General features: G+C 40.4%; 1 protein-coding gene across 1 annotated transcript in view; it reads left to right on the forward strand.

Annotated features, from left to right (window-relative positions):
• Positions 1–12,195, forward strand: part of satb2 (SATB homeobox 2) — a 38,599-nt gene extending 26,404 nt beyond the window's left edge. The window contains exons 12-13 of the mRNA XM_079465095.1: positions 3,021–3,215; positions 7,613–12,195. Of these exons, the coding sequence (XP_079321221.1) occupies positions 3,021–3,215; positions 7,613–8,233 (816 nt within the window). The 3' untranslated portion in view covers positions 8,234–12,195. The remainder of the gene's footprint in view (positions 1–3,020; positions 3,216–7,612) is intronic.
• The last annotated feature ends 4,158 nt before the right edge of the window (positions 12,196–16,353 follow it).

A 16,353-nucleotide genomic window follows, 5' to 3' on the forward strand; every position in this document is an offset into this window, starting at 1 on the left:
TAACCCTCATTACAAAAAATGGTCAGCTTGTGGACCACAATGATTATTTTTATACTTTTAAATACTTATGTTAGATGTTTTTCATATTTATTACTGGTAAGAATGTACTCAATTCACCCATTATTGACACATTTTGGACTTTGGTTTGACTACATTGGTCCATTTCTTTAACACAAGCTGGATAGCATGTCATTCAAAGTGCTAATCAAAAAATCTATTGGACCATTTGTTTGTCGCAGTCTCATTTTAGACCAAAAAGAGATAATTGATTCAGTCAAATATGGTCCCGCTCCCAGCTGCGCCTAATTTTTACCATGTAATGGCCTGAGAGAGCACGAGTCTCTGCTGCTTGCTTTACAGAGGAACTCTACATTATTGGGGCATGGCTTGGCAGGTGTGACCACCTCATCTGGAGGCATGTGTTAGAGTTCTGAAAATGTTTGCGTGTACGAGATGCGTCAGCAAAGTGGCGCTCTGGTGGTGTGTGTATATTAGTACGTATAGCATAAATGTGTGTGTGACAGATGCGGTTAGGTCTCACAGGTCTGGGGTCGGGTGGGGGGTCACGGCTGAACGCGCCCATCTGCTGCAGCTGGCCAGGAGGAGCTGAGGGAAAAGGAGAGAGTGAGAGAGATGCTCAGGTCATTAACAATGTGTGCTGGAAGAGGTTGGCTGCACACAACAGCTGGTGTCAAAGACTGGCCCAGTCTAGCAGAGATAATCAAATCTTTCTAATCTCCTACCATTACACTCTGTCTTTCACACACACTCTCTTGCCTCTCTGTTCTTTCTGCATTTTTGATGGTTTGTGGTGGCAGTTGTTTATAGGTGCTTCATTAATATTTAAATACTCAAAAGGACAAGACACCCAAAAATGTCAATTCTGTAACCATGTACTCACTGTTACGTGTTGGCTAGATATAGAAGCGCATGACAAGGAAAAGTATTCCAAGGAATTCAATGATAATCCACAGGCAAAAGAACACAGGAACAGGAAATACACACAAACATAAACTAAGGCAGACAAAGAACAAACAGACAGTCTTAAATACACAAGGGGAACATAATCCCGGAAAACAGAATCAGGTGAGGGACTAATGAACTAATAATGAACACAGAAGACAAAACCAAACTGAAGATAACTGGGACATTACGCCCCCCTCCGGAAAAAGGTCCAACTGAGGAGGGTGGATGAGGGGCCGGCAATGGTGAGGGTTGCAGTGGGAGGAGCCAGGAGCAGGAGAAGCCAAATTAGGGTCCAGAGAAGTGGCCAAATTGACAGTCCAAAGTGAAATCGCTGTAGGGAGGTCCCATGGTAGATATGCGATGGCAAAAACACCAAGGTTAAGCAGACGGCTCAGGCGACCGAGGCAGAGGGGGGGGGTACCCGGAAGACCACAGCAGAGCCAGAACAGCCGAGGATGGGGCGGAGTGACGAGGAGTAGCCGTAGGGCTGTAGTCCCGAGGCGGCGGATGGTCAACGACTGACCAAGGCGGAGCTGGAGGAACGAGGGAGCCTGGTGAGATGACAGACCACTTGGAGAAGCAGGAACCAAGGTTTAGCCACGGAGGGCCTAGGTGGAGTCCAAGTCTTTGAGGCAGAAGGAGGAGACATGGATACTCAACCCCAGAGGTAGCTGGCAGCCGGGGATACCGAAGCTCATCCAAGAGCTGAGAGGTCTCCGGATGCCAGCAGACCCAGGGCAGAAGGACTGGCTGATGACAACTGAGGCGGGAGAGGGAGGCTGGGTGTTACCTTCTTGGAGGCTGAAGAGGATGTGCTGGCTGACAAAGAGCTGGACGGGATCAGCGGGGATCTGGAAGAGCTGGACGGGACCAGCAGGGACCTGGAAGACCTGGAAGAGCTGGATGGGACCACCAGGGTCAATTCGCTGGGAGGTGTGACTTACACCGCTCGCTCAGGCCATGGTAGTAATAAAAACAGAGTGAGCTGTCAAGGAAGTTATCTGGGCACCACAGATCTAAAAATTCCCTTATGTAGACCACCAGAAAACGGTCTCCCTACTCCAGGCAGATAAGCTGGACCGCAGGGGAAGCCATCTGGGAGTAAAAAAAAGGAAAACACAGCTATAAGCTTACGTTTTAGGTCTGCCTTACTGTTAGGTGTTAGGCTAGATATAGAAGCACACGACAAGGAAAAATATTCCACAAAGGTATTTAATGATATTCCACAGGCAAGAGCGCACTCAGGAACCACACACAAACATAAACAAAGGCAGACGAAGAACTCAGGAACAGACAGACTTAAATACACAGGTGGAACATAATCAGGTAAAACAGAATTGGGTGAGGGACTAATTAACTAATAATGAACAGAGAAGACAAAACCAAACTGAAGATAAAAGTGACACTCAACCTCAAGTTGTTCCAAACCTGAATACATTTACTCGTTCTGCTGAACATAAAGAAATATATTTGGAAGAATGTTAGCAAATAACAATTCTTAGTTCAAAAGTTGGATTTTTACAGCGCACGTGTGAAATGACATTTCTCTGGAAGTCTATTCTTAATTAGTCACAATGAAATAAATCTAGACTCACATTTTCTGATGAGTTTTATTTTCAGTCCTTGTGGGTGCAACCACTGTAGTTTGATTTACAAACAAATGACTCTTCCGGTGGTTCCATTTTAATGAGATATTCATATCACCCATAGCACTTAATGTACTATTGCTCTTTGTATGACATATCGCTTATTGCTCCCCGAACTCTTTGTAAGTCGCTTTGGATAAAAGCGTCTGCTAAATGACTAAATGTAAATGTCACATTGTTTTTAGTCAGTCTCATGAATCTACTCTCTGAATGCATCAGAGTGGTAACTGAATCACCATTTACACCTTTACAAAAGTTATCATTTAGTGATTTAGTTTACAAATTAAGTATGTTTAGCGTACAGTACTTAAACTTGACCTATTTCTGACTTTTTGTATGGTGTGTAGTAAAAAACATACTTTCATAAATTAATTTTGTTTTAATAATTAAAATGCTTTGTTTTTTAAGGGATGGCTGTGCGAGTTGCTTCGCTGGAAAGAGAGTCCCAGCCCAGAGAACAGGACTCTGTGGGAGAACCTATGTACTATCCGGAGGTTTCTGAGCCTACTGCAGGGTGACAGGGACCTTGTGTATGAGGAAGAGTCCCGGCATCACCACAGCGAACGCTTACACACTGTACTGCACATGCCATCTGACCCTCAGGTGAGATTTCAAACATCCCGCTGAAAACCCTAAATGTCTATAAACACAAGATAACTACAACTGAATCAAATGTAATCATTTTAATGTATTTAATTCAAATAATTTAAATACAAAGGAATGAAATTTACTAAATTAATTTTGCGTCATTCTCTTTAGTTTATGTGTCTGTGTTTATTGTGTGAATGTGCATTTCTACAAGGCTTCAGTTTTAATATCAGCATCATTCATGCAGCGTTCCTGCCAACATCTAATAACCCCAAACACTCCAAACTCTTTAATCACACACACAATTCCAAATAACACACGACTGATTAAATGGACTTTCCCCTATGCCAGCCAGGGTCATTACAGTATAGACTGTGGACACACACTTTTCCAGCATTAACATACACACACATTCATATGCAGTATGCACACACACATGCACACAAATACTTATATGTAAATACATGCACGCACAAACCGCAAACACATAAATCTACAAATTCTTGGATCAATACTTTCCACCTTCTTTTTAAACCTACTGTTCTTTCTCATCCTGCCAGTAAAGCGATGTGGTTTTATTCACTCTTAATGATTGCTGCTTATTAACATTTATTTACTTTAGTTAAGCAGTCATATTAAGATTAAGTACTAACAAATGGAGACACAGTGACTGTCGGGTAGTCTCTCTGTGCATTACACATCTTTCTCTCTTTTGCTTTCTCTTTGTCAGTGGAATAAACAGTCTGTTGGCAGCGTGTGTGTGTGTAAATACACTCTTTTACTGTATGTGTTTTGGGCGCAGAAGGAAATGCCCCATTAAGGACACACCCTGACAGACAGTGCCACCACAGCCCTGATATTAATAATTACAGGAAGAAAAGGAACACACGCACATATGCGCACACACACGTGTAGTGACTCTTGGGATTTCACTACTTCAAACCCACAGTGGCATTGGTCACGAACTCCTGCACAATATTGACTGCTGTATAACTACACCAGCCTTTCTGTTAGCCAGAGATTTAGTTGTCAGGGTCCAGAAACCTCCCAAAGAATGAAAACCAATAGTGACATTGTGTCAAATGCGAGCGTACAGCATACGGAAGCATGTCAATGTTTTTGATGCAGTAATAAGAGACCCCTGTCAGATCAAAATACCAAGCAGCCCCCTCGGCTCCAGCCTGCCTACCACAGACGGCACATGCATCCCATCTGCGCATGCAGACAGGAGCACATTAATGAACGAACACAGACACATCATATACTGTACATGTATACAGTTTAAGCAAAGACCCTTTCAGTGTGACTTCCCCCAATCATGCCAATTTAAATGTAGGTGTAGGTAAGGGAATTAGTATCATAAATGATGATATGATTGCTCAAAACGAGTGGCATATTGGACAATTAATCCATAATCTGTGTCATAAAGGAACATTGTGTTTTTACAACTCTATTGCGCTCTTATTCAACTCTGCATCGCTCACATGCTCTAAATGTGCAAATTTGTTCATCAGATATAATTCAGTACATAATCCAGACCGCCCTCAGTTTTAACCATGAAATCCTGTAACACTCATATGTGTCAAACCAAATAAAGAGCGTGACTGTCATGTTTTTCTATGACAGAAAAGGAGAGTGGTCACCGGACAGACAGCACCAAGATTAACCATCACCTGTGTGTGCATGGTCTTATAACCGTAACTGTTTCAACAAACTCTAGGACAGGTGTAAGAGAACCTAGGAGCTCGCCTTACCTGAGAGACACACACCTAAACACACTCTGGATGACTCCACGCTTCCTCTTGGATGCATTAGGGTGTGTGGTTCTAAGTGCCTCCCTCTGCTCATTTGGCAGGACATTCCTTATGAATAATTTGTTTTTTGTTTTTGCTAAATTGGATGCTGCAATGTGCGCTGGAGTGCCCTCTAGACCCTGCAGTGTGGATTGGGACCCCAACTGAGTGCTGGCAATGCGCATACTTGCACATGCACACACACACCCAGTACGGAAACTTTGTTTTTACTGATGCCACTGACCATCCAAAACTATTAAACATAATAGTGTAAAATACTTTTTTATTATTCTGCCAAGTTATTTTTTTCAGTTTTATTTTATTTTTTGTGCCTAAATAGACAGTAGTGCCTAGGGTGAATTTGCGATGCATGCTTCAGTATGTCGATAAATAAGGTTTAGTCATATCGATTGTACTTGGTTACTAATTGACAGTTTTTGTCATCTGTGTCGACTGCCTAAACTTTACACATTCTTAAATTAACTTTAGGACATACAAATACTGATTTACCCATTCTCGAGGTACTTGCTATGTGGAAGGGAAAATTATGCAAACTGTGATGGGGAAGGTGAAGTCATGCGTAAGCAAACCAACAGCAAAGTGTCTTTCTTATCATTACATATTTATCTGCTTGTTAATGGCGTCTCCTGTGGCAATACAGTTCCCCCATTCCAGCCTCGCCTTCATCCCCGCGAGAAACAGTCCTCATTAAGAATCAACTAAATCTTTTAGATTCTATAATTCTTTAATACTTTTTCACCATAATTTGCCTTGATTTGTGTTTAAAGAAAAAAGTTAATTTCTCTTAATGCAATAAACTCACAAAGCCGTTCCAACTTGGAATGAGAAAAGAAGGAACCAATCAGGGTGAATATTGAATTATACCACGAAAAAGATGTTTGGTAGGGTGAAAAAAAGGCCCAAATGCGACTTCTGTGGTTAAGAAGACGTTGAGTAGGTGAATAAATTGGATGGTGGGGGAAAGCGAAGGCTGACTTCATAGCTCAAGCAGAATTGGGGATGATTTTGAAATGGAGTCACTATTTGGCTTGGCAGTAAAAGGTCTTCATTAACGTCAACTATTAGAGCACACGAACACAGGCATCTAAAACCCTTTTGTCTGGACGGACTTTTGGAAGACTCTCATTTCTTCTCAGTTTGGACACATGGTTGTCATCATAAGTTTGTGAATGAGAACAGGCCCGCGTATGAGGTGTTTGTGCGTGAGTGTATGTGGGCATGGACAATTGAGCCATTGGAACATTAAAACAAAGATGCCAAAACAAAAATAATGTAGAGTTTCTTATAATTGTGTGTTTTGTGCAGTTTAGATGTGTATACTGTATGTTTTAGTACAAAAAAATGAACCTAACTTTTTCCACGAATCTTATAATACAATACATACAGCAAATATATACAGGATGAATGAGTTGTAAATGTGTGTGTGTGTGGTCTCTTTAGCTTGGCTAACGGGTATTTTGCACTGTTATTCCTTGTGGTCAATCTAATTATTCACCATCTTTAAACTTCTTTGACATTTCTTTTTCTGATCCTTTCTTGTGGCCTCTGTTTGTTTCTCTGAGACATGGAAAGTAATACATTATGGAGAAATAGAGAAGAAAAAAGAACAAACCTACACACTTCCTGTAAAGCGCCAGCCCAAAACAGCCCCCACAAGTGAAATCGGAGCAATTTCATGGTCTGGCCTGCCCTCAATATTATTTAAAAAATACCCTGTTATTATTTAGGGAATAGAGAGAGAGCAGGATAGAGACAGAGAGAGAGAGAGAGAGAGAGAGAGAGAGAGAGAGAGAGAGAGAGAGAGAGAGAGACGCATGACTATTATCTTTATGTAGGTCCTTTAATTTTAATGCACCGCAGATTTATAGCTTAACATTCCAGTGTGGAGGCACTGGGCACCCCACCCTGGTCATAAACCCAGCAGGACAGCGCCACAGACTCCGATAGCTCAGCTGTGACACACTGCACCTTCCCTTGTATCTGAAGCCGTCGGATCCTTTTTCTTGCCCGTATGAAATATTATATTTATATTGAATTCTGTTTTATTACTACTTTGCTTTCTGGCCACCCTCACCACCCCCTTTCCTTATTTCCCCCACACAAACTGGAGAAAAAATGGCAAATTTATTGAGACGAGCAAACACAGTCTCAGCATCGATGCAAAAACAAAAGCATTGCTTTGCTACTCAGCTACACCGTGTTTGTACATGACAATGGCCAAAACATTTTAAACACTTTCATATCTAATATAAAAACTGTTATTTTCTAGCTGACGTTCTTTTATAATTGAAATAAATAAGTATGTTTGTTTATAAGAAGGGAATTTATACATGGTCAGATGTTCTTAGAATGACAAGACATTCAATATGTGTACAACATACAAAGTTAAACAATCATAAACTGAGACAGTCTGGTTAGATTTTTACCAGAGGTCATCACAAGTGCATTGAGGACATTAATTCCAAAGGACATTCAGTAAAAGAACACTTTGAACTTTTAAACAGCTGTTCACTTATTTCTTTCTGACGACCTTTGCCTCCAGCATCAGGTAAAACATCACGTTTCCCCACTAACACATCTTTTCCTCTTTCTCATCAGGCCCATCACAGACAGCCTGTGCAGCCATTGAAGGACCACTCTCCCATCCGAGAAGACCCTGTGCCCAGTTTAGGAGCTGAAGAGAACCCTCCGGCTGTAGCAGCGTCAGGCAACAGCGGAGGGGTTGGCTCTGTCACCAAAAAGCCTCGCTCCCGTACCAAGATCTCGCTGGAGGCCCTGGGCATCCTACAGAGCTTTATACAAGATGTGGGCCTCTACCCTGACCAGGAAGCAATTCACACCCTTTCAGCCCAGCTGGATCTGCCCAAACACACTATAGTAAAGTTTTTCCAGAACCAACGCTATCACGTGAAACATCACGGCAGGCTGAAGGAGTTAGGAGCTGAGGGCGGCGGTGTGGACGTGGCCGAGTATCGTGATGAAGAACTGCTCTCCAGTTCAGAGGAGGCAGAGTCTAGTGAAGATGGTCACGAGGAGATCTACAGTGGGCATGAGAGTGCATCAACCGGAGCAGTCAACACTGCTTCCCCTCCAGCTTCGTCTTCAGGTCAAGATGACAGTAAAGACAAAGGCATGCCTCAAGGGTCAGCCAGGCCCAGTTCCTTGCCCCCGTGTGGTTCATCCCCCAGTCCCAGAGATCAGGCAGAATATCAGAGATAAAACTATTGGTGGGGAAAGTCTGGGGTGAGCACTTACAACTATATCATTGAAGAGAGTGTGAAGTGGACAGCTTAGGAGTTTACTGACAATTTTACTGTCCGTTGAGGACCTGTAGTCAAAGACCTGTAACCAAACCAGACGAGATCCACAAATTGATTAAGGCTGTAGAAAAAATTCAAGTGATGTGTGTAGATCACACGTTACAAATTAAACGGTCCCTACAAAATACGACAAAGTACCTGGTTGACTGGAAAGCTTTCATTTCATTGTAGTAAATGTTTAGAAAAAGTTTTACAAGTTGTTAATATCACATTTGAAGATCGCTGCCTCAACCTCAAGGTTCAAACTAGGATGCAAAGAATGTCATAAAATGCCAGTTTCACATAATTTGCAGTACAAAAGAAAATAATCTGATGTGCTGAGGGTGTTTTACAAAATACCACTATCCATGCACCCTCTTCACAGGGTTAGAGCTTTAGATGAGCCATTGATCTTCATTAGGACACCAATATCATCACTCCTGCCTTATCAGGGATATTTGTGGTAGGCTGTGGCTATCCTCATTTTCCCCTCCATGATGGGGCATTCTGACTGTCACCAACCGGGGCTAAAGTGTGGGGCTGGGTTGAAGGTACAGATGATATGTTGGGTTTACACATCGGCCCAGCCCATGAACCCTACTATAAACACATGTGGTGGGCTAAAAGGTCCACAGTTAGCCCAATGGCGCTTTTGAAGATTGCGCCATCCCTCCCACAACCAACCACATCATTCCAAGCAGTCCCACATGGTTAACAAAGTCAAACCTTGATCCCACCACCCATGCACCCAACCCAGACTGCTCACGGCCGATCTGACTAATGGTTGAGTGCTTGCATTACACAAAGACATTTAGATGATAGGTTTCATCCCAGTTGTTCTTTTTCAGCACTTAAAAAATACAGCGAGGGAAAAAGTAGGATCCAGTGGCATGGGACTGAGTGCTATGGACAGAATAAAATATAATGCATTCTAACTGCATCAGCCTGCCGCTGACCTAGCGGGGAAAACGAACGGTTTCCAGCAACTGTCAACAATCAGGCGCTTGTGTGGAAGTGTGGTAGTCCTTTTCTCTTCAGTCGCCTCCCTCATCTCTCTCTCTTTTACTGACTGGTGCCCACAATGTCCTGATTCGACCACACCTACCCACACCCAACTCCACAGCACTATTTATTGCTATCTTCACCCGCAATTATTATTGTTGTTATTGTTATTATGGTTGTTCTTTGTGTTATTTTTAGTTGTATTTTCATGGTCTAATATCAGCTTTCGGCTTGGAGCGGTTGTTTTGGTAATGAGAGACGTTGTGAAAGAGAGGAACACTGCCAAAACAGAGAGGAAAGAATTAGAAGCAGTTACTGAAGTTACTGAGTAAATCATGTGAAATATATATATACATATATATATATATATATATTTACTGCCAATTCTATCAATATTAAAACTTCCAAAGAGAGCAGCACTTGGCAGATGACAAGTTGAATATTAAAACAGGAGAAAAAGTAATATCATTGGAAATTATATGATCTTTTTGTGCATAAAATGACAATCCTTCTATTGAGCCAATCAGAAAAGCATGAACTTTGCATTCTGAATGAACATTCAACAACAAAGACTAATTTGAGGCAACATGGCCGACTGTTGCGAAATGCTCATGACATCATGACAACTCTTGGATCCAGGGTTCTGATTTGCTTGTGAGAATCAGCTGCTACCTACTCTTTCATGGAAAATAAAAAATAATGTTGTTAAACCCTAACCCTTAAACTATTTTTGTTTCAAAGTGATAATTGTGATCTATGTCCGTTTCTTGTTTTATTTAGAGTCTTTACAGTGCAAAATTCTGATATGGTTCTTGAATTACTTTGAACATCTTGAATCTTTCTAATAGACAGTGTACAAATCTAACATTCTCATACAAACCAATGCATTTCACAAGAACATTAGTCAAATATGGGCACGCATATTTTTCTCAGAGAGTAATAAAAGATGGTTGCCTATGAGGTTGATTTGTGTTCCCAAGCTAAGCTTGGATTCAAAGTAAAGGCCAATATAAAGCAAAGTACTTAAGAACTAGATTCCTCTTAAAAGAGTTCAAAAAGTGAAAATAATTTACATGGAATTGCTGGTGCTCACAAAGTAGTCAAGCTGTCAAGAGCATGTACCTCACTCATAGTGATAGCTGTCTTCTACATTCTCCCACCAAAACAACAGTTACGTAGTAATTCATTTTGCCCCAACAATTTAATCAAATATTGGAAACAAAAATAAGTTCTCACATTAAAGGTGTTCAAAATCTGAATTTTGAAATTTGACATTTTAAATGGAATAAATGCTGAAATTTGCTTTATATGTGACATGTTGTCTCTGGTTGCATTTGATAATGAATATAGCCTTTAAATGACTCACAATCTTTATCTTGGATATCTGAAGATTCTTGCAAAAGGTCTTTAATAACATGGTAGCGATTGCCTGCTTGATCTACACCTTACTTAAATCTGTCAATCATTGCTCGTGTTGGGGGCCTGCCCCGCCCCTTTCGTTACTCTCCAGGCATCTTCTCAAAATCCTGCCACCCCGCTGAGCCCCGATCAGCTGGAGACAAGCACTTCTGATGAGTCCATCCATACACACCTCCCAAATTATCCTCATAAATGATGAGAGCCTGTTCGTGCTTGTGTCTGTATGTCCTAGACTGGTGTTTAACCTATCGTGAGGGTGGCTTCGCACTCAGCATGAGAGAACATCACGCACTTCTCCTCTATCTCCTCCTCCTTTCTGCCTTTGTCAGAGTTAGTGGAGAGAGAGCGAGACAAAAAAAGATTCCAAGAGTCCCTGATGAGCACTAGGTCAAGGTCACTGCCCAATTATCGATGTCTTTCATTCTCATTCAGTCTTTTCAGTTCACTATACCATCTTTATGCTCTCTCATTTTCTCGTTCACCAGGCGGGAAAGTAATCGTTCTCTCTCATGCTGTGGTGTCGAGGTTAAGTGGAGGTGATCATGTCTTGTGAAGAGAGTACTTCCTTGAGAGACAGCAGACTCCCGGAGTGTTGTGTCTGGGAAGTGGAACTTCGGTTAAGACAAAGGCTTGTAGAGTCTTGTAGATCAAGTTTAATTGTTTGATAAGTATCTGGTCGTTGACAAAACCATTATAACGTGGGATCGTTTTCAAAGTTTTGTGTTAAAATTCAAAAGCTTCATAATATTTAGGCATGCACAGAAACAGATACGGACAATGTCACGTTTGACCTACTTAGTCTATAACGTGTCACTGAGGTATTTAATTTGCAAGTACACAAGAAAAACAAAACAATGCAGGGATAAGTTACTGTGCCTGTGAAAACCCGGCTAAAGTCATTTTTTGTGATTTATGTTGAAAACAGTAAAATAATATTACATAATCTAAAGAACATTCTGTGAAAATACAACCTTAATATGTTTAATATTGACTGAGTACAACCATGTCACATATTGAAATCATAGTGAAATAAAATATTATAATCAAATGTTGATTGAGACTTAAGCCTGATTTTCACTGACAGGGTCGCATATTGTAACATAAGCAAACACCTGCTTCTTGACATTTTCATTACCCTACGGATAAAAAGGATAATCTTTGCTCTATATCTCACAGTGCCTCTGAACTAAGCACAACGTTCCAGTTCTTTGCTTCGGAGATGACGAATTTACATGGTCTCATCATTTTCATAATAGTTTTCATGATTTTTGTACTCATAAAAGCCTAAAATGTGAATCAGGATTGCAACTCCTGAATTGGTACTTTCCTAGTCAATTGAATGCATTGTCATTATCACTAAGTGATAATTAACTTATGTGCATCATTTGGCTCCTTTGTTTGTATGACAATGTTTTGTTTTTGATTGAGTTTTTCGAATTGTGTTGTTTAAATAAAGTGCATTCAAGGAAAATTTTACTTTTGTGTATAATTTTTCTACCTTCACTTCCGGTCCCATATTGACAATAGATTTTTAATTGGTTGGAAGTAAAATGTCCTGAAAAGATTGAATAAGGACTGATTCTATGGCAGTATGTTGTTTAGGAAAGGAGGGATAAGTAATGGAGACAAATGAGTTGTGTGGATAAAGGACCAAAATACTGTCCCATTTTGTAAAAAAAATAAGAGAAATGTTACTGGAAATTACAATGTGGTTTAAATTTCATACAATATCCAAGTAAATTTGAATAAACAAATGACTATACTACAATCTGATGCGTAACAAACAATTTTCTTCAAGTCTTAAGTGCTTTTTTATAAATTCTTTAGAATCAACGGTTATTTTAAAATCCTGATTGAAAACAGAAACCTGACTTTGTTTCAGCACAGTAAACAAGAACTTCATTGAGGAAGAGTTTCCCGCATCAATGCTCTAATGCCTTATTGTATTCTCTAACCCTCTAACCTATCGCTTGCTTTCATTTTATTGTGTGCTCTCTTGGGTCTGTTGTGGGTTATAAAATATGCATTTATATACAACTGCAAAAAACGTCCACTAGTATTCGCTCCACTGAATAGCCACACATCATTTTAAAGTACATAATTTATTCTGTACAATTCGAAAATGTAATATTATTATCCAAACCCCTTTCCTGCTCTCTCACTAAAAACGTATGGAGATCCCTCAAGTAAAATTCCCTAACCTCAGGTAGTCCTCCATCTAGAGGCGTGAAGACATCACTAAAGTCCTGTCTCTGGCCACCTGCCAGGCCTCCCTCCTTCACATGGTTCCCGTTCTCTCCAAGAACAGCTTGCGGCAGTGTCCTCTGTTTTTTATTCCACACCAGCCCTCCAATCTCCTAATTGAACTTATTATTTGCTCAATTGGTTTGCTTTAACCCTTTCTCCCCCTCCAGATCTAGGACTGGATGTCATTAGCCAGAGGATTTTTCGGTCGCAGTGAGAGCATTAGGAGCCGAAGTGGCGTAGCTATAAAACCATGGTCCCTGGCAGGATTTGCTGCTGCATCCACTGGAAGAGAATCAGCACTCGTTCTATGAGCGCAATGGAGCCAGACCACCCAGAGAGGGATGTGTGGCCCAGCTTGTTTTCTGGCTGATGAGACTTAGTCCCAGCTGAAAGCTTTGGCGACCTGGATCTCACTCTGCTCATTTATTCTTTTCGTCCCTATTTCTCTCAACTAATATCTGCATACTTTACTGGCCATATGTGTGTTGCTCTTTGGTTCTTCACATACAGTAGATTTTTCTTCTCTGTTTTTCCTTTATAAGAATCCTCCTATGCCAAATTATAACAACATGGCATCTACATAAGGGGAAAAGGTGGGGTAGCAAGTGATATTTAAATTATTCGAAAACAAGCACAAATAATAACAATAGGAATATGCTCCAAAAACATTGAAAAAACTTGCATTAAGATCTCACTTCCACCAAAATTGATGAACGATTTTGATGACATACTTTCTGCACTTCAGCATCTCATCAATTATTTTCTGACCAATTAAAAGCTCTCTAGAATCTGATGACTCTAGCCCCAGCACCCGATGTTGTAAAGTACAGCAACCACTCAATATGTACCCAAATAAAGCCGCATATTTCATGGGACTTCAGTGGGTCTTTAAAGCTTAGGGACAAGAAAGACAAGCATGAGAAGCAAACCTTGTTTTGTTTTTGTCTTTTTGCCATAATTCTACTCTAGTAGGGATGAGGATACATGTCAGGTGATCAGTACCATCCTATTTAACTATGAGTGACCAATTTGTTTTAACAAATGAAAAACATACTGCAATGCTCCTGAATACGTACAAGTTCATATAGGCACTTTTTCCATAGAGGTCACATCCACTTCATTTTGATATTTCTGGTAATTAGGTCAGGGCCTATGGATAAGTGGGCATCACTTGGGCATGAGCAAAGCGCACACCCCTGAATAAATACTGGCCCACCAAAGCCCCACCCAAACTTTCTAACACTGTGCTGTCTGTTTGTAATTATCAAACCACAGAAAAGTGCGTGTGAGGAAACTCAAGAGGCCCATGCGGCCGAGGGCTTTAAGCGGACACAATAAAAGACATCATCGTTTCTGTGGGAAAAGTTTAGATGTAGCACTGCGTGTGACCAAGACTTGTGAGTCGGCGGCCGTTTGCGGTTTCCCTGTGTTACTTTGTGTTTACGTAAACGTGTGTGTTAGGGGGATCTGTATGTGGCCAATTTGACAAATACTTTTGTTGTACTTTTTTATTGTGTTTGTTGTAATGGACTTTGTTAATTGTACCAAGGACTTGAATATGACAAAAACAGCCAAAATGGGGAAAACAATTGTTCCAAACAATACAGAAGAGAATCACATGACATCAAATCTATCACACGAAAACAGCTCTATTCTCAGTTCAGAGATTTATAGAGTTTGAGCCGTATGTCATTTGAACTAGACACACTGTGTAAAGTGATGGACAGAGAACAGATGAAGGGAGATTGACAGCTATCTGCCAGGGGAGAATGGGCAGCTGCCAGGGCACTGCTGCTGGGGTATTAGGGCCTGATGGCAGCGTGATTAGGGGCCATTAGAGGTGAGAGCGTGGGGTTGGCATGAGACGCAGGTGCACCATAGCTGTTATTACCCAGAATTCAGTGGGGTGAAGCTCAAACACACACCTGTGGTCTCCCGTTGGCGCGCTCGCTACCTACCCCCCAATTTCACTCCCACACATACTGATAAACCCTCTAATACCCAGAATGCGCTTTCATGTGTCGCCTTCCATTTTTAACTGTTTTGCCATTTATCATGTTCTCTCATCACTCACAGTAGTGATATTTCATCACTCTTTTTTTAAGAACTGTATTTATAAATATACAAAAATATAATCCCACAAAATGGGTTTAATTTTAAATAATCAATTCATATCAGAAATGAAAATAGGTCACCCAATAGAATTATTATCTTTGAAATACTGTACTGAAGTACTGTATGTTTTTGCCGGTATTCAACACAAAATGAAACATTTAACAAAATTAACAGTTGCAGTCTGTGAGACTTGAAAACAGGAACAGTTCACCAGTATTTAAGCCTTTCTATTCAATAAACAAATTGATTCAGTTTGCACCTTATTTATATATTGTACAGTATTTGTTCACTGATCCTGTTCCCGGGCAATATGACAACAAATATAAATATATATCTATAAATATTTGAATAAATATAAATAAATATGAAAATATTAACCACCATGAACACATGGCATGATATATGATATCCTCAGTAACGATTAGTTTGCCTCGTGTTTTTATTGCATTTAGGACATGAAAACATTTTAACAAATATTTTTCACATTTTCCACTTGTGGACATCTCAAGAGGTGACGGTGTATAGGATGATGCACCTGTAGTGATTGGCCATCAAACCCATGCAAACACAAAAATTGCTTTTTGATAGCTGTCCACTGTGACATCTATACATGAAATGGTTACCCAAAATATACATTTGCTAATCTCCCTGATATAAAATACAGTAGTTTGATACATAAACCAAACTGTCCTTTCAAAGTTCACATCATCAGTGTCCTTGAATGGTAAAGCAACAATGTCTTCCATGAAACACGACAACAATCTAAATCTTAAGAGTATACAGAAGTTAGAATGGTAAAGGCACCAATGTCTTCCATGAAACGCGACAACAATCTAAAGCTAAAGAGTAAAAAAGGAGTTAGTATAGTAAAGCACCAATGTCTTCCCTGAAACACGACAACAATCTAAATCTTAAGAGTAGAAAGAAGTTAGTATGGTAAAGCACCAATGTCTTCCATGAAACGCGACAACAATCTAAAGCTAAAGAGTAAAAAAGGAGTTAGTATAGTAAAGCACCAATGTCTTCCCTGAAACACGACAACAATCTAAATCTTAAGAGTAGAAAGAAGTTAGTATGGTAAAGCACCAATGTCTTCCATGAAACGCGACAACAATCTAAAGCTAAAGAGTAAAAAAGGAGTTAGTATGGTAAAGCACCAATGTCTTCCCTGAAACACGACAACAATCTAAATCTTAAGACTATACAGAAGTTAGAATGGTAAAGCACCAATATTTCCATGAAACACGACAACAATCT

Source organism: Barbatula barbatula (assembly GCF_947034865.1).
Source record: "Barbatula barbatula genome assembly, chromosome: 9".
NCBI lineage: Eukaryota > Metazoa > Chordata > Actinopteri > Cypriniformes > Nemacheilidae > Barbatula > Barbatula barbatula.